The sequence below is a fragment of the Ictidomys tridecemlineatus genome, chromosome 6 (assembly GCF_052094955.1).
Source record: "Ictidomys tridecemlineatus isolate mIctTri1 chromosome 6, mIctTri1.hap1, whole genome shotgun sequence".
NCBI classification, from domain to species: Eukaryota; Metazoa; Chordata; class Mammalia; order Rodentia; family Sciuridae; genus Ictidomys; species Ictidomys tridecemlineatus.
This window is the reverse complement of record NC_135482.1, coordinates 76,174,676-76,196,592: the sequence shown is the minus strand read 5'-3', so window position 1 is coordinate 76,196,592 and position 21,917 is coordinate 76,174,676. Positions and strand designations below refer to the sequence as shown.

The 21,917-nt window shown below is 35.7% G+C and overlaps 1 protein-coding gene across 10 annotated transcripts in view; it reads left to right on the top strand.

Annotated features, from left to right (window-relative positions):
- Fgd4 (FYVE, RhoGEF and PH domain containing 4) overlaps positions 1 to 19,879 on the top strand; it is a 200,284-nt gene extending 180,405 nt beyond the window's left edge. For all 10 annotated transcript variants that reach the window (XM_040280817.2, XM_078014912.1, XM_078014914.1 and 7 more), the window contains 6 exons: positions 2,393 to 2,423; positions 2,635 to 2,727; positions 3,054 to 3,179; positions 9,229 to 9,369; positions 13,215 to 13,355; positions 14,389 to 19,879. In XM_040280817.2, coding sequence (XP_040136751.2) covers positions 2,393 to 2,423; positions 2,635 to 2,727; positions 3,054 to 3,179; positions 9,229 to 9,369; positions 13,215 to 13,355; positions 14,389 to 14,646 — 790 coding nt within the window. In that variant the 3' untranslated portion in view covers positions 14,647 to 19,879. The remainder of the gene's footprint in view (positions 1 to 2,392; positions 2,424 to 2,634; positions 2,728 to 3,053; positions 3,180 to 9,228; positions 9,370 to 13,214; positions 13,356 to 14,388) is intronic.
- The last annotated feature ends 2,038 nt before the right edge of the window (positions 19,880 to 21,917 follow it).

Here is a 21,917-nt window from a genome sequence, read left to right as displayed (position 1 = left end):
TTTCTAAGGTTTCTGGATGCCTACAAGGAAATGTTAGCCCTCCATTAGCAAGTTGGGCTATTTGCTTTTCAGGATGGGAGAAATTTTCTTAAGCACAGTCAATCATCACTTTATAACATTCCAATTAGTATCAAAAACATGGTTATTCTTCATTAAGAATTTCTTATTCCCCTAGTTATATTTGTGATAATGTGGTAATATAAAAAATCTGGATTAAATGGTTACTTTCCATTTGATCTATAATGGCTCTCAAGAATAGAGACAAACATTGAGGGTTCAAAAAGCGTATCAGAGGGATTTATGTGCAATTAAAAATTGCATGTAAATGTGTAGGGCTATGGATGTGGCTCAGTGGTAGAGGAGGCTGAGGGTTAAATTCCCAGCACCACACACACACACAAAAAAAAAAAAAAAAAAAAAAGAAAGAAAGAAAGAACGAAATAAAGAAAGAAAGAAAGAAAGAAAGAAAAAAGAAAAAGTTAAAAAATTGGGTGTGTAAGCCAGGCATGGTGGCACAAACCTGTAATACCAGCAACTCTTGGGAGGCTGAGGCAGGAAGATTGCAAATTTGAGACTAGTCTAGGCAACTTATCAAGACCCTGTCTCAAGATAAAAGTTGAAAAAGACTGAGAATATGGCTCAGTGATAGAGTGGTCCTGGATTCAATCCCCTATACTACAAAAATCAAAATCAAAAAATTAGGTACATATTTGGAAATATTTAAAGAGAATTTGCTTCTGAAGCCAGCTGGGAAAAAAAGAGTTCCCCTTTTCTTGCTAAGGTATGAGTCAACTGCAGGACTGACCCCTTGCATTTATGCTTCCTCTTCCACATTTAAGAAGATAAAAAGAATTCTGGGGTTTTGTGGTGGTGAGGGTTCTGTTTTGTTTGAGGCAGGGCCGGGGATCCAATCCAAGGTTTTACACACGTTAGGCAAGTACTCTGCCGCTTAGCTACACCCCTACCCCAAGTATTATGTTTTATCTAATTTTTGTGCAATACTTTTATATTGGAAGTGAAATTTAAAATATTGTAATAAGTAAATTAATTGAAGGAGTAGAAAAACTTGCCAAGAGTAAAAAAGTAAGAAAAAAGACATTAAATTCTTGTTAAGTGTCTTTGTCTGCATTTAGTAGACTAAAAGTAGCTAATAAATAACTATGCTTCCATGGTAGGAGAGCTGTGGTGACAGAGCAAAGCAATAGGGAGTTGCTTATATTTTTGCTTTTGAGAAACAGATTTAAGCCTCTAGGTGTGCAATAAGCAGAATCTTCCATTTTACAGATTCTACCAACATTCCTGCACATTATGATACTCGGTAATAAATATTGGAGCCATGCATGGTGGCCCACACCTGTAATCTCAGTGATTCAGGAGCCTGAGACAGGAGAATTGGCAGGTTTAAGGTCAACCTCAGCAATCTAGTGAGAATCCTCTCTCACAAAGAAATGAGAATATAGTTCAGTGGTGAAGTAATTGCCTCACATGTGCAAGGCCCTGGGCTCAATCCCCAATATCACATGTACAAAAAAAAAAAAAAAAGAGATAATAAATAATGGATAGATGGACGGTGTCACGGGAACAAACCTCCAGTTATCTCAATCATAATGGATACCTGTTGGAATGAGGTAGGTGACATTAGGTTGGAACTCACACTTGGCTCTAGCCTACCAAACATGGTAAATGAACAGGCACTCTTTGATATTCTTCAAAATTTAGAGATCATTCAGAGTTCCTGAAAGGGTTTTTTCAAATATAATGTGACAATAGTCAGCCAGCTATATAAGCTACTTATAGGGGAGAGGAAGTAAAACTTGGCTCAACAGGATGACAGGGACTTAACTACAGTGGAGGAAATTTTTTTCCATAAAGAAAATTATAAAGCCCTGGTGCCATTGATCTGTGAAACCTCCTTCCTGCAGGCATTGAAAATGCTGATCTGTTTTGGTTTATCTGTAATGAATTGTAGATGCAAGGATAATTGCAGTCTTTTTCCTGAGATGGGCTGTGACTAGTAGCCTTCATGTATTTTAGGAGATTGGAGGATTAGCTGCTTTGTCCAGTATGTTAGATGTATAGGGCCACTTGATAAACACCATTAGCTGAGGGTATTTCACTCAATGTCAGGGCAGTATAGCATGGCAGCTTAACCTAACCGCCCCCAACAAAATATATGGTCACCAAAATTAATAGGTAAGACTACCTATTAATTTTGATACTGTATCTCAGAAGAATTTATTTGCTCAGTTGCCAAACACTGTGTAATTATTGTAATGCCTTTCAGGACATTCTTGAATTTTTCAGGAAGTTGGAACAGCATGAAAGCAGTTTTATTCACCAGGTGTAATTAATTAATGTTCTCCACATTCACTTTAATTTTGTTTTGTTTTAGTTCCGAGCAAGACAAAGAAGAATGGATCAAGGTAAGCCTGATTTCTATTTTCATTTTTGTTTTATGGCAACCTAGGCATACATTAATTTGTGCACATCATTCTGTTACTTAAATATATAATCATCAGAACAAGTTTATTTAATTTTAAGATGATTCCTATTATGGATATTTGTTTGATAAAGTGTATTCATGATTGTCATGTGATACTTTAATGTGTGCTTTGAATTTCATTTATATTTTAGGCCCTTCAAGAGACCATTGATGCCTTTCATCAAAGGCATGAAACCTTCAGAAATGCGATTGCAAAGGATAATGACATTCACTCTGAGGTTTCTGTAAGTTGAATTAAGTTCTTAGTTTTAAACTCTTTTATCTCTTTAGAGTTGCAGAAGATCTATCTAATCATTTTGTGATCTGACCCTTTCCCTTCACAATGCCAAAATTGGCTATTCAGACAGAATCTCATTCTTTCTTGATGGATACAGTAGTGAGTATTTCTTGACACTCTTTAAACTTCTTTGAATCTTTGATTTCTTTTCTTGGGGTCTTGAGTTTCAGAACATGGTTTATACAATTATTAAAATAGTTTTTTTAATAAAAAGGGAAATTACAATTTTTCTATTAATATTATATCTCTTTTTTTCTTTCTTTTTTTTTTAAGACTGCTGAGCTAGGGAAAAGAGCCCCAAGATGGATCCGAGACAATGAAGTGACAATGTGTATGAAATGCAAGGAACCTTTCAATGCACTGACAAGGAGAAGGCACCATTGTCGAGCATGTGGACATGTAAGTGAGATTTCTGGTTCATTAAGGTCACTAGTAATGGTGTAAGTGGTTAGATTATCATCTGGGAAAATATTTTTTAGAAAGATCGTTTTAAAAAATCACTTAATAAGCCTATTTTGGTGCCAATTTTGTGCAAAGCACTCAGTTTTGTGCTGAACCCTGGAGGAAAAAATGGGAAACAAAGCTGGGTGTGATGGTGCCCGCCTATAATTCCAGCAAGTCTGAGGCAAGAGGATCGTGAATTCAAAACCAGCTTGAGCAACTCAATGAGGCCCTAAGCAACTCAGTGAGACCCTGTCTCTAAAGAAAATACAAAATAGGAGCCAGGCACGGTGGCACATACCTGTAATCCCAATGACTTGGGAGGATAAGGAAGGAGGAGTGCAAATTCAAAGCCAGCCTCAACAATAGTGAGGCGCTGAGCAACTCAGTGAGATCCTCTCTTTAAATAAAATCCAAAATGGGCTAGGGAGGTGGCTCAGTGGTTGAGTGCCCCTGAGTTCAGTTCCCAGCACCAAAGAAAAGAAAAGAAAATACAAAATAGGGCTGGTATATGGCTCAGTGGTAGAGTGCCCCGAGTTCAATCCCCAGTAGCAAAAAACAAACAAACAAACAAAAAAAAAACTGGTAAACAAAATGATCCCAGCTTCACAGAGCTTACATTATAATGGAGAAAGACAAGAGTTTCAAATTACTGTCAACAGAGTTAGAAAATGGTCAAGAAGTTAAAAGAGAAGGTAGGAGTAATGGAAGATTTGGAACCAATTTTATTTAGAAAAAAAGAAGACCTACCTGAAGGGTTGGTACTTAGCTGATACCTAAAGAGGGAGAAAGAGCTAATCCCAGGGAGGAGGCAGGAGGAGCATTGCAGACTGTGAGTCTGAGCCAAAGACCTGCAGTAGGAAAGAGGTTGCTCTAGTCACAAGATTGCCAAAAGCCATGTGGCTGGAACATGATGAGCAGTGTGGCAAGAGAGGTGGTAGGAGAGAGAATACCCAGAGGACTTGGTGTCTTTGAGAAGACAAGAAGAAGTGGAACTCACCCTTCAGGTAGAAGTTCTGTCTTTTGATGGGCAGAGGGGAACATTGTAACAGAAGGAAAGATGGTTACAAATGGGGACAGGTTGCTGTTGTTTATGGCTTTGTGGTGTGAAATGAGGGAGTTTAGGTTCAATGTTGTATTTTCATTGAAGAATGAGGCAGTCGGAAGTTGAGAGTAAAGGAGGAAGGAAGGGGGAGATGGAAAGATTCAAGAGAGAAGACTAAGTATAAAACAGTTTGCCCTGGGCAGAAAAAGGTAAGCCTGCCAGAGAATCAGGTGGACTAGATGCTCATTAGTAGTCTGTGGTCATAGATTAAAGGGATAGTCATCAGCTTAAGGGCAATGATTTCTCTAACAAAATTCAGCTCAGGCCAGGGGAGGCAAATGGCAGAGTTTATCCAGAGTCAATGTAGTGAGAAAAACAAGGAGAGAGAGAGGTGTCTTCATCAGATAGTTCATAACAAATAAGGAAAGTCTAAGTTAATAACAAAGAAGGTAGGAAAGCTCAGAGGGAGAGCAGAGGGTTGCTGAGAAAAAGTGGTAGGGTCAATGGACAGAAGGAGTTCTGTAATTTCAAAGCTGCATCTTAGTGGACCGCTGCCAGCAAGCAAGTCATGTTTGAACTTGTCGTGTCAAATGTGGTTCAATCCCCGGTGGTGACACAGTCTCATGGGTAGCCATGAGACTGACCTCGTAAGAATGGCACAGGCAGTAGGGACCTAACAAGTCAGTTCAGTGGGTTAGTCATGTGGGTGTTGAAGTCACCAGGCATTGTGATACCCTGGTGAACTAAGATCCATTTTAGCTATAAAATCCTGGTGGTGAGGCAGATGATGAGGAGACAATAGCTCAGTAGGGGAAAAGGCTAAAGCCAGGGGGTTCTGAGGGCAAGAAGAAAACCAAAGGCTACCAACCCCAGCTTTCAACCCTGAGGTTTTCAGAGATGGCACAAGGGGAGGTGAGAGAAACCGGCAGCCTCTACTTGAGGATTCGTGAGTGAGGGCCCTGTGAGAGGGTTCTGAGGGGTGGAAGGAAGATGGGGGACTACAAAGCAGTGTGTATGGGAAGAGTCTAGGAAAACAACTGGAGAGACCAGGCCTTCTGGAAACTGAGGTATGATGGAGTTAATTCTTCAGGTCTCTGAGTTAACAATGGTCAACCAGACCTATTGCCAGAGACCCAGATGTTTCCCTTGGTGGCATGGCAGCCGAAGGGAGAGCAGCTTCCAGAGAATTAGTGGGGCAGCATGTTTGAACTGAGGATACAATTGATATATCGGGCCTACAGGCTGGCTTGATATTAAACACTGTAAGACAGGGACTGGCTGTTGCTAGCTGGGACTAAAAATGTAGGTAAAGATGAGGTCATTGAAAGTCAGACATGCCATGCTTTGATTTGACCAAGTTTGAAAGGGAGATGGTTCTAAGTTGCGCAAAATGAGTATTCAAGAGTGACTCTCCCCACATTAAGATGAGGTGAATAAATGGGAATGTCATTAAGTGACATAAAAATATACAGAAAAATGAAGCAAGTTTGTAGAAGAGAGTAGCAGTAATGATAAAAAGAGTAGCTACCATTTATGGTGTACTGGTGCCAAAAAATTGTTGGAACTATTGTGTATATGTTATTTCTTATAATTTTCTCAACTCCTCTATAATGAAGATTCAAATGTTATACAATATGGTCTTTGTGTTACACGACCTTCCTATTCTACCCTCCAAGTCTCTATCTCCATGCCTCTCTTTGTAGCATATCTGTATTTTGTTAATTTTATTAGTTTGAACATTCTCCTTAGCTAACTGCTATTTTATTGATTGTTTGCATTTTCAATTTCATCTTATTTTTGATTTCTGAAAGTTTTTTTTTTTTCCTTCTAAATCTGCCTGTTCATTTCTATAGTTTTTGTATTCCACTTTATTTTTTTTCAAACCCTTCTTATACAACTTCAGGATTTCTGTCCCGGTAATGCCAATATCTGGTCAAAGTCTGTTGGTGGTTATTTCTACTAATTCTGGTTCCTGACGGTTTATTTTCTGAAATACTTTGCTAGTCTGATTGTGAGCTCATGTTTGGTTGATATTTCATGATCCTCCTTTGATAAGTTTAGTATAAATGACGGAGTCTCGGTTTCACTTCCCCCTGTTCTTGAGGCCCTAGGACTTTTTCCAAATATAAACTTTGAGTTTGCTCAGTTTATTAAAAATTATACTCACTGTTTTTTTTTGTTTTTTTTTTTTTATTCATTGGGTTTTAGTCTTTATACCTTGGAGAATTCTCTCTAAAGTCAAGTTTTAAAGTTACATTTGTTGTGTCTAGAAGCCAGTTGTATGAGGGCAAAAGGATTCTTCATATGTATCTATTCTGCCATATTGATAAAAAAAAATCAAGAGTCAAAAATATGTTTAATCATGGCTACATATTTCATATTATGACTTTTTACACAGTGTGTGTATATATATATATATATATATATATATATATATATATATATATCTCAATTGTTATATAAACTTATAAAACTTACACATTTTCTGGCATGTTTTATATTCTTTGGTTATTTATGAAAGTTTAAGTTACTTATATAATAATATGTTTATGATACAAATTAATAATTACAATGTTATATAGAAAAGTAATGATGCTACTTATAAATAAAATTTGAACATAGTTTGATCAGCCATTGAGCTGAGTGTCATTGGAAAGAGTGAAGAGAAAGCGTGAAATGAAGCTACAAAGAGGTAGCAGCAATTTGGGGGGTTGGGGGGAACCAAGCTGAAGACTAGATCCTTTCTGTTAAGAAGAATGGGTGAACTTCATTGTAGGCATTGCAGCATCATGATTTATTTGTTGTGTGCTTACCTGCAACAATTTATGTTGATATTTCTTTTAGCTTATTCTCATTTTATTGCAGATTTATTCTTTCTCTTTTTCTAAGACTCAGTTTTTAGTTTTGTAATCAAAACTAAACAAATAACAAACATCTTAGAGTAAGACTTTTTAAATCCATCATTGAGTTTATCAGAAATCATTTCTGGCATTGGCATGCTTGCCTTTGGTCAACAAACAATAATGTGTGCTAGTAGAATATCAAAATACTATGATGGGGTTGTGGCTCAGCCGTAGAGTGCTCGCGTGGCATGCGCGAGCCCCTGGGTTCGATCCTCAACACCACATAAAAATAAATAAACAAAATAAAGGTATTGTGTTCAACTAAAAAATAAATAAAAATTTTAAAAATGCTATATGATTTGGAAATAAATAAAACAGTTGATTTGAGTTAGCAGATACAGACAAGTCTAATTCTAAATCCCCCTAAAGTAATTTCATTATGAGAAAATGGTAGGATTTTTTTTTTTTTTTTAAGGGGATGGGTATTGAACCTAGGTCTTTGTCCATGCTAAGTACACACTCTGCCACTAAGCTATACCCAACCCCTGACCATTTTTATCATGAATTTTAAATGCTATGAACCTAGTTTAAAATTTTGACTAGGGATTGGGGATGTGGCTCAGAGATAGAGCCTTTGCCTAGTACATAGACAGCCCTGGGTTTGGTCCCCAGCGCAGGAAAAAAATTTTTTGACTGATATTTATATATTTCTTAGATACAGTTCACTATACATTGGTGAGGGGATATACCTCCATAATAATTATAAAAAAGTAATTTCTTAAACTAGAAAAATTTTAAACAATTATCCTATAGTAATTAGAAATTTGAATACCATTCACTAAAAAGTAACATGCATTTATTTGCATTACAGTCATTCATTCACTGACATTCTGTAATGTTTATTCTATGCCTGGTGAACAAAATATTCAAGAATAATATCTCCTGGAGTTTATAGCCTAGTAAAGGAGACAAACAATCTTACAAGTAAATAATTAAAAACTGTAATCAAAAAGTACAGGAAACTTAGTAGCACAGTGACAGGACTCAGGTTCTATTCTGGAAGTTGGAACCTTTCTTCTTCCTTTTTTTTTTTTTTTTAATTGTTTTTAGTTATTGACAGACCTTTATTTTATTTATGTATATGCGGTGCTGAGAATTGAACCCACTGCCTCACACATCCTAGGGAAGCGCTGTACCACTGAGCCACAATCCTGACCCCTGAAAAGAGGAAGTGAAATTTGAGTTAGCAAAATTAACTCACTGAAGCAGAGATGAGAGAGCAAGGGAACATGTACTTTGGGGACTAGAAGAAGTCACAGCCAGGGGAGAAAGAGGACCAGTTATACAAGACTTTATAGTCCATGCTTCACAATTTGTTCTTTAACAAAGAGCAAAGGAGAGACTGGGGAGTTTTAAAAAGAAGAGGATCACATCAGGTTAGCATATTTCAGAAAGCATCTGGCTGTTTGGAAAATAGCCTGGAGGTTTAAGAGTAGAGGCCTGAAAGCCAGTAAGAATTCCTTGAGGACTAGTCAAGAGGCTATAAAAAGTAGTCCAAACTAGCCTGCTGATAGTTTAGACTTGAGTGATTATACGAAAGATAAGACTGAAGAAAGGTTTAGAAGGTAAAATCAGCAGAACTTAAAATAGTGAATTTATGGAGTGAGGTAGTAGGAAGATGGTGGGAACGATTCCTATATTTCCTACTTTTTATGACTGGTTGGGTGGCTGGGCCATTTCTTGTGATAGGATTTATAAGAACAGGCTGAAAGGGGAGGAGTCCCCATATGAAGAGAGCCCAGGGTAGGGAACATCATGAGTTTTAAGGACATGGATGAATTATCCAGAAGTATAAAAATAAAGGTCTGGACCCAAGGTTTCAGGGATCGGATCTCCTATTCCAGGAAGTCAAGAAGAAAGGATAAGCAGAGCCCATCAGATTACAACACCTTGATATTTACTTCAAATGTTTATGTGGATGTTGTTTTAACAAAAATCCTCCCTGTGTGTTTGATTTTTTTTATTTATTATTATGTATAATTAATTGATAATTGATTAAACCTTCTTGTCTTCTAAAGACGACTATTCACTCTTCATTATCCTTTTTTCAAAATTTAAGGTGGTCTGCTGGAAGTGTTCTGACTACAAAGCTCAACTTGAGTATGATGGTGGGAAACTGAGTAAAGTCTGTAAAGATTGTTATCAAATAATAAGTGGATTCACAGACAGTGAAGAAAAGAAAAGGAAAGGAATTCTAGAGGTATGAAATGTTAAATGTTGGACATCTTTTAGGTGTTTCTGCCAGGAACATAGAATTCTCTTAACCACGAGGAATACAAGTAATATACTTTGTTCCTCTTAGTATTTAATAATTGGAGTAACAATAAGCAAGATAACTTTTTGCTGACTTTTAGGAACTTACTTGGTTGGACAGATAGAGGAGCTGTGTTAACCGACATGCACATAGTAGCTATAACCAAATATTAGAGTATTAGTTTGCATGTCTTCTAACATTCAAATTATAGAATCTTTTCTTTATAGGAAAGCGTTTCTTTCAATTTCAACATATTGGCTTTTGAAAACCACTTCATGAAAATTTTCAAATTTAGATTAAAATACTGTTTACCTGAACAACTCTTTCAACTTATTGTATTAAAATAAATAGCCAGTTCATTACAGTCATTTAATAGCCAGTGACATAATCTGGTAACTGTATTACTGAAGTGTCTCAAGTGAATTTATGTTCAATAGAACTTATATATCTGAAATGGGTTCACAGTCAAAGATAATATAAGCCTTTATGTTATAAGGCCTTTGTGGCAGGAAGTTCAGGGAAGCCTGGAAATAGGATCAAAATTCTATGTATCCAAAAATTAGAGATTTGGTTTAACAAGAATTTTTAAAGAGGCAGTACACACTTATAATCCTTATGGATCAGGAGGCTGAGGCAGGAGGATTGCAAGTTGCAGACTAACCTCAGCAACTTAAGGCCCTAAGGACTTAGCAAAATAAAGCATATATATATTACATATAAATAAAAATTATATATATATATATATTATGTATGTGTGTGTATACACACACACACATATATATATAATTTTTAAAAATTTTTTAAAAAGGGTTTTTTGTTTGTTTGTTTGTTTGTTTTTTAAGGCTAGGATGTGGCTCAGTTGTTAAGCAACCCTGGGTTCAATCCCTGGTACTAACAAAAATTCTTCTAAAGAATAACTGATTAGCTGCTAATTGAGCTTATTGAGGTAAATATACAAAGGTCATTTCGGTTAACTGAAAAAGGGTCTTAAACTCCAAATTCTCTGTTTGAAGTTAAAATATAGGCCTATTTGCTGAAATTCTAAATATAATTCTGAATCCTAATGGGATGTAAGTGTTCCTTGTATGGCAGACCAAGATGTTGCTTTCTTGGGCAAGAATGAGAGGAGGATACTCTTCATTTACCCCCAGGAACACAGCTTCAGCCCCAACACTTAATAGCAGCTCATGAAACTGGTACAGTATAATGAGTCAGATCATGTGTTAAATGATGAGTTTCAGGGTGTCTCTGTGAAATAAAAAATCAGTAGCTAGTTTTCTAGAAAACCTTATACTGAGGAAAAATCATTTACTTATTTGGTTAATTCATTTAACAAAATACAATGTGCAGTCCATAAGTAGGAGATAAGCATGCATGCACTTATTATATATGCATCTGAGACTTAACACTGTCCCAGCTAGACTGTTGTGTGCTGTGGAACAGTGGTCAACTTCTCCATAAAAGGGTCAGAGAAAATATTTTATTCTTTGCAGACCAAAAGGCCAGACCAAGAATATTAAATGGGTGTTTTTAAAATAAAAAGAAATAAGTTTCCACAAATTAGGTTGAAAAAATTCAATGTATTTGATTTATTATATTTGCAAGCTTATCCTCTTCACTGCTGAGCCATTGTTTGGATATAAAAATTCAAAAATATTATAAATGTAGGTTTTGTAATATGGGTCTACAAATAAGAAAAATATAATTCTCTGGGGGAAGATGACATTTCATTTAATTGCAGTCTAAAGTTAGTGTTCTTATCATCAAGTTGATTGTAAATGTTCATCTGTAAAAACTACTGTTATCTTGTAGGCCATACAAAAGCAGGTGGAGTTAACTTGCAGGTTGTCATTTGCCAATACAGATAGTTTCCTCTTAAACACAGATAGTTTCACAAGAAACTATCTGTGATGAAGCATCAGTTATATATCCAAACCATCACAGATCAACAAAAATATACAAGCATGCACTTAGGTATCATCACAAAGTCAAATTGCTATAAAAGTTTCTTAATGTTCACTCTTACACAGAAATGTGTATCACCTGGTAACAAATCAGCACTTTGGGGGAAAAAAAATGTTATCTTCCCCAGAAGAATTCCATTCTGATTAATAGTCGCACATTTAAAAAAAATTTAAGTACATACTAAATATTTTAAATTTTGTCAATGAAAATTTGTGAAAGTTTATTTTCTTCACATATGTATCTATGTTACTTGGTATGGCCTCTTGGCTTGGAAAGAATGAAATATTTTCTCTCTGGTCCTTTGGCCAGAGTTTGTTAACCACTACACAAAGTAATTCTCTGGTATACATTTAAGTGTATGTATGCATTCTCTTATCTCTCTCATTCACATTCCGTGACAAAACTGAGTAGCACCACACCATTTCAGAAATAAAAATAGAAGCCAGGTTCAATGGCATACACCTGTAATCCCAGCAGCTTGGGAGGCTGAGGCAAGAGGATCATGAGTTTAAATTACCCTCAGCAAAAGTGAGGTGCTCAGCAACTCAGACCCTGTCTCTAAATAAAATACAAAATAGAGCTGGGGATGTGGCTCAGTGGTTGAGTATCCCTGAGTTCAATTCCCGATACCAAAATAATAATAATAATAATAATAGAAATAAAAGTGTAAAATAAAAATTTAGTTAAATGGTTTTATTTCCTTTCTTGACAGTAATTAATATATTAAAAGCAAAGCAGAAAACTATAAAATGACTTTTCAAAAATTTGTCACAATGAAATATTTTAAATTATCTCAGGTACTAGGACAATTGATCAGTTTTTAGCTTTTTGCTATTGCATTTATGCATTGTTGGAGTATTGTGGCTCAAAGTTCATAGTTTGGATTCGTACTGGGCTAAAATTCTAGCACACAAATTCCTAAATGTGTGCTCTTGGGGAAACTGTTTAAAAATGCTGAGCTTCTAGCTGGGCACTGTGGCTCACACCTATAATCCCAGAGGCATAGGAGGCTGAGACAGGAGGATTGAGAGTTCAAAGCCAGTCTCAGCAATGGTGAGGCCCTAAGCAACTCAATGAAACCTTGTCTCTAAATAAAATTCAAAAAAGGGATGTGGATGTGCTTGGTTGTTGAGTGCCCCTGAGTTCAATCCCTGATGGAAAAAAAAAGCTGAGCTTCAGAGATAATGAAAGTACTAACTTCTCAATGTTGATATGATGATTAAATTAAATACATGTATCAAGCAGAGGAAACTGCCTTTAAAAAGCAGTCAATACATGTTTATTTAAATTTGAGTTCTACTCTAATGCCATCCATTTCCCTGAAAATGCCATGATTTTATTATTTTTTAGTGCTGAGTAATATTCCATTGTGTATAAATACCACATTTTTAATCCATTCATCCATTGAAGGACATCTAGGTTGGCTCCATAGTTTAGCTATTGTGAATTGTGCTGCTATAAACATTGATGTGGCTGTGTCATCTTGTATACAGAGATATGATAAATTGTGGTATATAGGTGTATTAAGAATTGTAATGGAAATAAAGATTAAAAATTAAAAATTGTAATGCAAATAATAATAATAATAATGAGAGCTCATGTAAAAATAAATAGATAGATAAATATAGATTTCTAGTAAGAGTTAGAGTTGACCTAAGTATTTTTCCATGTTAGTGACAGAGTTTCAAATGTAATTGCAAACTAATCTTTTTTGGACAATTCTAGAAGACATTTTATACGAATACATATTCTTTGAGTATTTTCCCTAAGTTGAATTACTTCGATTTTATTTTGTTTATTCTTTCTGCCCATCATAATTGCTCTAGATTGAATCTGCAGAAGTATCTGGAAACAGTGTGGTGTGCAGCTTTCTTCAGTACATGGAGAAAACAAAACCTTGGCAGAAAGCTTGGTGTGTGATCCCCAAGCAAGACCCTCTTGTGCTGTACATGTACGGTGCCCCCCAGGTAACTAAACCACATCTGCTTGAAGGCAAGATGCCCCCAGGGACAGAGGGAGACATGTGGACAGTGAACTCAATCCTGCCATTGCTCCTCCCTAGAACAAAAGAGCTTGGGCTGTCATTGTGTCTCCTTAAAATTGAAAAATAGGTGGGATGTGGTGGTGCACATCTGTAATTGCAGTGGCTCAGGAGGCTGAGGCAGGCAGATCGCAAGTTCAAAGCCAGGCTCAACAACTTGGCAAGGCCCTAAGCAACTCACTGAGACTCTGTCTCTAAATAAAATACAAAAACAGATTGGGGATGTGGCTCAGTGATTGAGTGCCCCTGGGTTCAATCCCCAATACCAAAAAAGAAAAAGAATTAATAACTTAAGTTTGTTGTTTAAAATGATAAATTTTGTAGTTGCTATTTTCTTCACCCTGTGAATCATTTATCCCCTTCCTTTGCTCATTCCTATTCAGTGGGTTTGAGAAAAGGTAAATTGAGTTAGGAAAGAACATGAGGAGGAGAAAGGAAAGCAGAGGGAAAAGTAAAAGGGGAGAGCACACCTTTTTAATGATAGGAAACATTAAGAAAAGTTGAGCTGGGCTTGGTGGCGTCCACCTGTAATCCTAGTGACTTGTCAGGCTAAGAAAGGAGGATCACAAATTTGAGGCCTGCCTCAGTAACTTAGCAAGGCCCTCAGCAATGTAAAGAGACCCTATCTCAAAATAAAAAGGGCTGGGGATGTAGCTCAGTGGTAAAGCATCCCTGGGTTAAATCCCAAGTACCACTAAGTAGAGCACTGAATGAGCTCCCTCAGAAAGGAGGTAATGGCATCAGTGGGTCCTGGCCAATTTGGGTGCTGGCTCTCATTCATGCATTCACTCAGCCAACTCCATCAGCCTCATGTCCGGGCATTGGAACCACCCCCTCTGCCCATGGAGCACTCAGAGTGAATCTGGGTTGGGCAGTAGTAGCAAAAGAGGTTTTGTAGGAACAAGGGCCACCCACAACAGACTAACAGCTCTCTCCCTCGTGCAATGTTCTTTACGCAGGATGTCAAAGCCCAAGCTACCATTCCACTCCTGGGCTACATCGTGGATGAAATGCCAAGGAGTGCAGACCTGCCGCACAGTTTCAAACTGACTCAGTCCAAGTCTGTGCACAGCTTTGCTGCAGACAGTGAGGAACTGAAACAGAAGTGGCTGAAAATCATTCTTTTAGCTGTCACAGGTGAGACACCAGATGGTCCAAATGAGCACCAAGCCACTTTGGACGATCATCCTGAACCTAAGAAAAAATCAGAATGTTGAACTGTCGGATCAGCTGCAGCGTGGGGTCTCAAGCAAGACGTTCTGCTCCAGATATCCCCAGCTCTTCTTCCTCACCTCTTAGCACTTTACGTTGAAAACTATAGGCTCATCAATGCCACCTGTTGGGGATTGTTTTCCCATTTGTGTACTCTTAGTAAAATTAATTTGCAGAGCCATTCTCCCGGTAAAGTTTTGAAATAATGTGAAAAATGGAGTTTTTATGAACTAGAATATGTGCTTTTTGTCTTGAAGAAAATGGTGTCAGTTGATTGTATCACTACCAGGTTAGAATGGGCCACTTTCATTTAAAAAAATCCCTCAATGTCTTCTCTTTCACATGTAGGATCTGTAACAGTTTAAAAGATATACCTCCGTGTTGCCAAAATAGATCCATGGTGATAAATACAGGGACAGTTTAGCTATTAATATTAACTTATTTAGTTTATAAATCTCAAGCTGCATAAATGATATATGTTCTTTTAAAACAAAAGAAAAAGGACAAATTATTGGTGTTCAACCTTTTGACTTAAAAGACAATACTTGTTTTTGTAGAAATACTCTTCAGAATAAAGTATATAGCAATTATCTGTATATAGTATTAAATATAAATATATATACTATACATGCTTTTCTCTTCAGCTTTAGGTTCATATTCATCTCTAATTTATTTTTAAAATAAAAAGCATGTTTTATCTTGGAATTGAGCAGTGTTCTAAACTTAAATGTTTTGGGTGATTTATGTTTAACTGATTGGCAACTAAGGGTGTTGATATTTTTATAAGAAAAAGCATAAGTGGCATGGGGCAAATTAGTGAATTCCAACAGTATTTTTAGAGTTTTTTTGGTTTTGTTTGTTTGTTTGTTTTTGTTCTGTGCCTATTTAAAACAGTGCCTCTCTTAGAAGGTGCTATTAATACCTATTTAAATATAAGATGAGGGTTTAGTTAATGTTTCAGTCTTGATTATTCTGAAATTAAAGTGCATTTTAGTCACTGGGATGGTCAAAGTCATACGGGTTAATTTGCCTTTTACAAAAATATAACTGTTGTAGTAATTAACATCAGCGTGTGCAAAAATCTTCACCAAAACTTGAACTATAGAAGACACCTGACCTTACGGAGAACCTGGGACATGTGGAAACTGCATTTTTTGTCATTGTTTCCTTTTTCCATGTGACTGTTATGCATGGTTGAATAAGGACTATATCTGATGAACACTTAAGATAACTCTGTGGGCCTATTCCTTGGTCAGATGTGAAACAAAATTCACACACGATAGCCTATGTTTGGGGGCAGGGGTTGAAAGATAGTAAAGGAAGTTTATGCACACACCTCCCCAGAGACGAGCAGGGGGTGGGGAGGACAAGATTCAAAAAGCAATATTTTAATGGCAGGTTTTCAGGAGGTACAAATGATTAAAGAATAGGAGAATTTTTCCCCCTTTTATCCTCTGTGGAATTTTAATAGATTGCAATTCTTTTTCATTAAGGCTGCTGCTCTTCTTTTCTATTTTACTGGTGATTAAAATCTCACATGGAGTTGCTTATTTAATTCTTTTCTCAACCTCAGTTTTTCATTTCCTTTTACACTATCATAACTCAAGCATTATCACTTTTTATACACCAATCTGCTAGAAATTTACTATCCTCAGTCTGTAAGGACTACATCTTAAATGTAGACAATGAGTAAATATCTACATTTACTCAGTTTGAAACTGCTATTTATTTCAGGCCCTTTTGCTTTAAGAAATATGTCTTAAGATTTTTTTTTTCCCACCACTCCAAAGGAGTAAATGAACCAATTATGGCTGACATAATTAGGTTCCTTTCCTCCATGAAAGGAATACCAGCCATGATCATTAACTTTAAACCAAATACTTAGAACCACAAAGAGAAAAAGATAGCTTCTTGTACCCTATTAAATCAGGGCCAAACTGAAAGAAAATGTACATTGCTTCTCTTTCCTAGCTGCCAGCTGTGGTATGTGTATAAGAAAGAAAAACGGGTCCAGGATGGTTATGGAGAAAATTACAGCTATAGATAATACTTTGGTTTTCTTAATCTCAAGAAAAGAGAAGCAATAAAAGTATAGAATGATTATCAGAGCATATATATATATATCCAATGATCTATTCGCTTGTAAATGTGAATAGATCATTGGATATATATATGGCAACTAGACAACTTATGAGTCAGATTATTTTTGAAAATTATTTGAGCAGCCAAACAACTCAATTTTTTCCTACCAATAAGTCCTTTTAGAATAAAAGTAACATGAACACATTCAGTGTTGTCTAACTTAGGTTATGGAAAGAATACTCACAAAGAGTATTATTGCCATGCTTTTAGTAGTCACTCTCTTCACTTTTTTTTTTTTTTGGAGAAATATCAGAACTAGAAGGAAATTTCTGGTTACCTAGTCATCATCTTCACTTTTCATCCCAAAATCTTCAGTCAGTCAAGCACGAAGAGATGCAGGGTAGCAGCCTCACTCATTTGTGTCTCTTTAAAGAATCACACATTTACTTGGAGAAAGGTAAAATACTCTTAGCTGCTCAACTAAGAGACCTTGAGGAGGTTGTTAAAGAGCAACTGGTGTGAGCAGTCATGACAAACTGAACCTTAAAAAAAAAAAAAGAAAGAAACTTTCCTATTAAAATCAACATTCCAAATGGGTTTTGATGGTCATTGTCTAATTTGGTGCTTTCCAAAGTCATCTTGTTAAGTGCCCTTCTTCTAAAGTTAAAAATACTTCTTTGATAAAACTATATTCATTAGAAAACATTCCAGCTTTTAAAACACTTAAATTTTGCTTTTGTTGAAAGTCTACCATTTGATAAGTGTGAGACTTTTATCAAGGTTTTAAGTGGAGCTCAATAATGAAAAGTGCCAGCCACTTTCATAATAATGGCATCTGTAATGCCAGCTTATATGCAAGCAATAAACTCTCCAGATATGGTTTTATATTGAAAGTTTAGTATGAAGACCCCTAGTCACAAGCATATAGAAGATTGACTTCCTATGTAGTATAATTCTAATTGCTGAGTACTGAGGAGGTAAATGGTGGGGAAGGGGTGGGCATCATTTCTTGGATTCGAATGCTATCAAAATCATTTTTACTTTCTCAAAGAGTGTGGAAAGTGAAACAAGTAAAGCACATATATGTATTATATTATTAAGCTATATTTTGTTTTCCATTAATTAATATACAGGTTACCTTGACTGGGCAACCCACTCCAATTTTTTTAAATTACCAAACTTTTTATAGAAATTCATCTTTTAAATGCACCCTGTGTATTTTTTTTAAAAGAGCACTTGTTCTGTCATAAATATATAAAGAAATCTATAAACTCCATGGTACTGCAGGGTTGTTATAGATTCATTGATGCCTTCTAAAAACCTTTTCTCAAAAATCCATGTGGAAGTTCATGATTCTGTTTTACTTTTTCTTATCTCTATGGAGACAAGGTGGGTTCCCTACCTTCAAACATTAGATCTTGTTCATTTGTATCCAAAGCCTTAAGTTGTTCTTAAGCATACTGTCTGTGATATATCTCTAAACGGATCTTTCGGCAATGGATATATTCTGAGGAATAGACACCAACAGGAGCAAATACATAAGTACATTTTAAGGAACAAAGGTCTTTTTTTTTTTTTGGTAAGTATCCTTGCTATAGTGCTCTATTAGAGGAGAATTAAAATTTCCTGCATCACATAATGTTCATGTTAGTGGGTCTAAGATTAAGCACATGGTATTTATAAGCTAAAATTTCAAAGGCAAGAATATCAATGTTTTCATTAATAAATTTTGTAATCTACAAGAATGTATTAATATAAGGACTATATGGCTAGCCAGTTCCTATTCTTAGGACTGTGTTGACATCTATAGTGGATCATGTTACTTCTTCATTCTTACTCAGTTTTATTAGATTCAAGCTACTTTTTATTTTCATACTACTGTCTACTATAGCTTCTCTAGATTTAGAGATTATGATTAAGTAGAAAGACCACTAGGTCTTCTTTAAAAATCCTTTTTGTGAATTTCTATTGTATGTACATATGTAAAACTTATTGGTTTTCAATTCTCTTTCCATAGGAAAGAAATTTTAATAGTTGAAATATTTTAACAAGTTGTTTACATGGATTTTGAATATATAATTCATTCTCATACATGCCCCTGAATCAACATGTTGAGTCATGGGAAGGTAACTTTGCTTTCTTTACAGATTTGGTAGAGATGAATAAGATGAGAAATTGAAACAAATAAGAATGAACACAGGTAGATAGTCTCCAGATCAGAGCAAAGTGTGTTAAGAGAAAAATACTTAAGCTGCAGAAGGAATATAAACCATAAATTACAAATCTATGTTTTTGCATGCTGATGTGATTCATTGCACCCAGGCTTTGACCGTGGCCTCTAAATTATAGACTATGGTATCTTCTTGTTATTGTTTTCCTTTAGGTTTTTTTAAAAATAGTTTCATTCTCTTAGAATATTTTTTGTACTTTTGCTAAGGCAAAACATCCCTCTAAATTAATTTATAATCTTTTACTTTCTGGACTGAGCACCTGTGAGAATGCAGTCTTTCCTGTTTTGAGCTGAAATAGCACATGACTTCAACGAGACAGTTTACTTGTTGGAGTCACTGAGAGTTATATGAGGGTCATCCCTTTTCCTAAAATTCATTGTGGTAGATTTAGTGAAAAATTAAATCAAAAAAACCTCTTAGTATATTTTAATAAGTGAATACTAAACATATAGAATGAAATATAGGTTTGGGAAAAAACAATAATCTGTGGGGACCATTAGGGTCACAATTACATTAAATATTACATAGTATATGGATATTGGAATGTATCAATGGGGGAGTCTTCATTAGCAAAACAATCGTGTGTGTATATAAAACTTTTTAAAAGCCAGACTAGCATTTCATCTTGTGAGTGTCAGTTGACTGATATTTGAAAATATTATCTGGATTTTTCTTTTGATTTGGTGACAAAGATTGAAAAGGTCTGTTATCAGAATTTTACCATTGACTCTAATGTGAAAAAGTGTATACAAGTTTTCTTTTCTAGCTATATGAATGTAAAATATTTGCAAAGTGTATATATTGTGTAACATATGTATATTTGGTCATAAAGGCAGATAATTGAAAATACTGTAAAATTAAGCACTTTAATTCCTATTAAATATTAAACATTTGTATCTTGTAAAATAAATACATCCTTAAATCAGTTCTAAAGCCTTATGGTGTTATTTCAGCTAGAATCATATATATTCAGTTCACAATGATTTTGGTTTTCTACTTGGGAAAAGAAGTAACTCTGATAGAGTACAGATCCCCTCACCACAACCCCACAAAACAACCTATAAAAGTCTTTCAAGAATAAAACGTGTGATTCAGCCAACATTTCCCAAGTATAATCTGTGGTTTCTCCCTGTAATCACTCCAAGTCTGTCTCCAGGAACTGATAAACAGTACTTCTTTGTATCCTGGGGAGGAGAGGATACAAAGAAGTACTGCTTTACCACCCCACACATTATGGTATTTGCCTACATTCTATTGTCTTAATATAGTGAAACAAGCTTGCAAATAAATAAAAGGCAAAGGAAATATTTAAATATTTTTTAAATACCTTTATTTCATTTTTATGTGGTGCTAAGGATTATTTTTTTATCCAATGCCTCATGCATGCTAGACAAGTACCCTACCTCTGAGCCACAACCCCAGCCCACTATTTAAATCTTATTGCTGCTATTGGTCATATGTCCTTGAATCCCAGTAATAAACTCCTATGATCATTCCAAGAGACAAAAAAATTACCATTTGACTATAAAGCACTACACAAATAGTATTTCTTTTCTTTTTTTTAAAGAGAGGGGGACAGAGAGAGAATTTTAACATTTATTTATTTTTTCTTAGTTCTCGGCGGACACAACATCTTTGTTGGTATGTGGTGCTGCTGAGGATCGAACCTGGGCCCCACGCATGCTAGGGGAGCGCGCTACCGCTTGAGCCACATCCCCAGCCCAAGTATTTCTTGACACACTTCACATTAGTATTGAGCTACACCCCCCAGTTACTTTTCTGGCTTTATATTTAAAACAAAAGGAATCCTAAGAGACTTTCTTTATGATTTCATAAGTGTTTCCAGAGATAATCCTTTTTAGAAGGTTATTAGCTTTTTTTGACCACAGAGAATTAACTATTTATTGATTGACACTTAAAAGCAATTTGCATCAGTTAAAGGGTTTCTTAACGTTGCCCTTGGATCATCAATATGGTTTCTTTGTGTCCACATTATTCCAGGTAGAAATGTGGAAAGCACACAATTTCAGGCCTCTCAAACTAAAGTATATAGGAATCACCTGGAAGTCTTGTCAGTTCTCAGACTGTGATTTAGCTGATCTGCGATACAGTCACCAAAAGGCATAAGGGCAAGAGAGGGCTGAATTCACCCTTTTATAAAAGCCCCAACCCTGCCCAGTGGTGGAGCTCTTGTGATCTAACCAATCATTTCTTTGCATTTGGTATTGGAGATTGAACTCGAGGCCTCATGCATGCTAGGCACTACTTCTACTGCTGAACATCCCCAGCCCCCTAATCGACTCTTAAAGGTCCCACCTCTTTATTGATTTCTTTCTCAGTGGATTTGTAATTGGTATACAGGAAAGCTATTGATTTTTGTGTTAATTTTGTAACCTGTTACTTTGCCAAATTTGTTTATTAGCTCCAGCAGTCTTTTGGTGGAGTTTTTTGGATCTTCTAAATATAGGATCATATCATCTGCAAACAGTGATGATTTGACTTCTTCCTTTCCTATTTTTGTATCCTTTCTGTTTCCTTCTCTTGCCTAATAACTCTGGCTAGAATTTCTAGCACTATATTAAATAGGAGTGATGAGAGTGAACATCCTTGTCTTATCCCAAATTTTAAAGGAAATGTTTTTGGGTTTTCCCCATCTACTATGAGGTTGGCTTTGGGTTTTTCATATACAGCCTTTATGATGTTCAGGTAAGTTCCTTCTTTCCTTAATTTCTTTGATTTTTTTTTTATCATGATCGGGTGCTGAATTTTGATGAATACCTTCTTTGCATCTATTAAGATTACTAAGTGATTTTTTTGTCCTTAATTCTGTTAATATGATGAATTGCATTTATTGATTTGCTTATATTAAACCATCCTTGCATCTCTGGAATAAAACCAACTTGGTCATGGTGTACATTCTTCTTTATATGTTGTTGAACATGATTTGCTAATATTAAGTATTT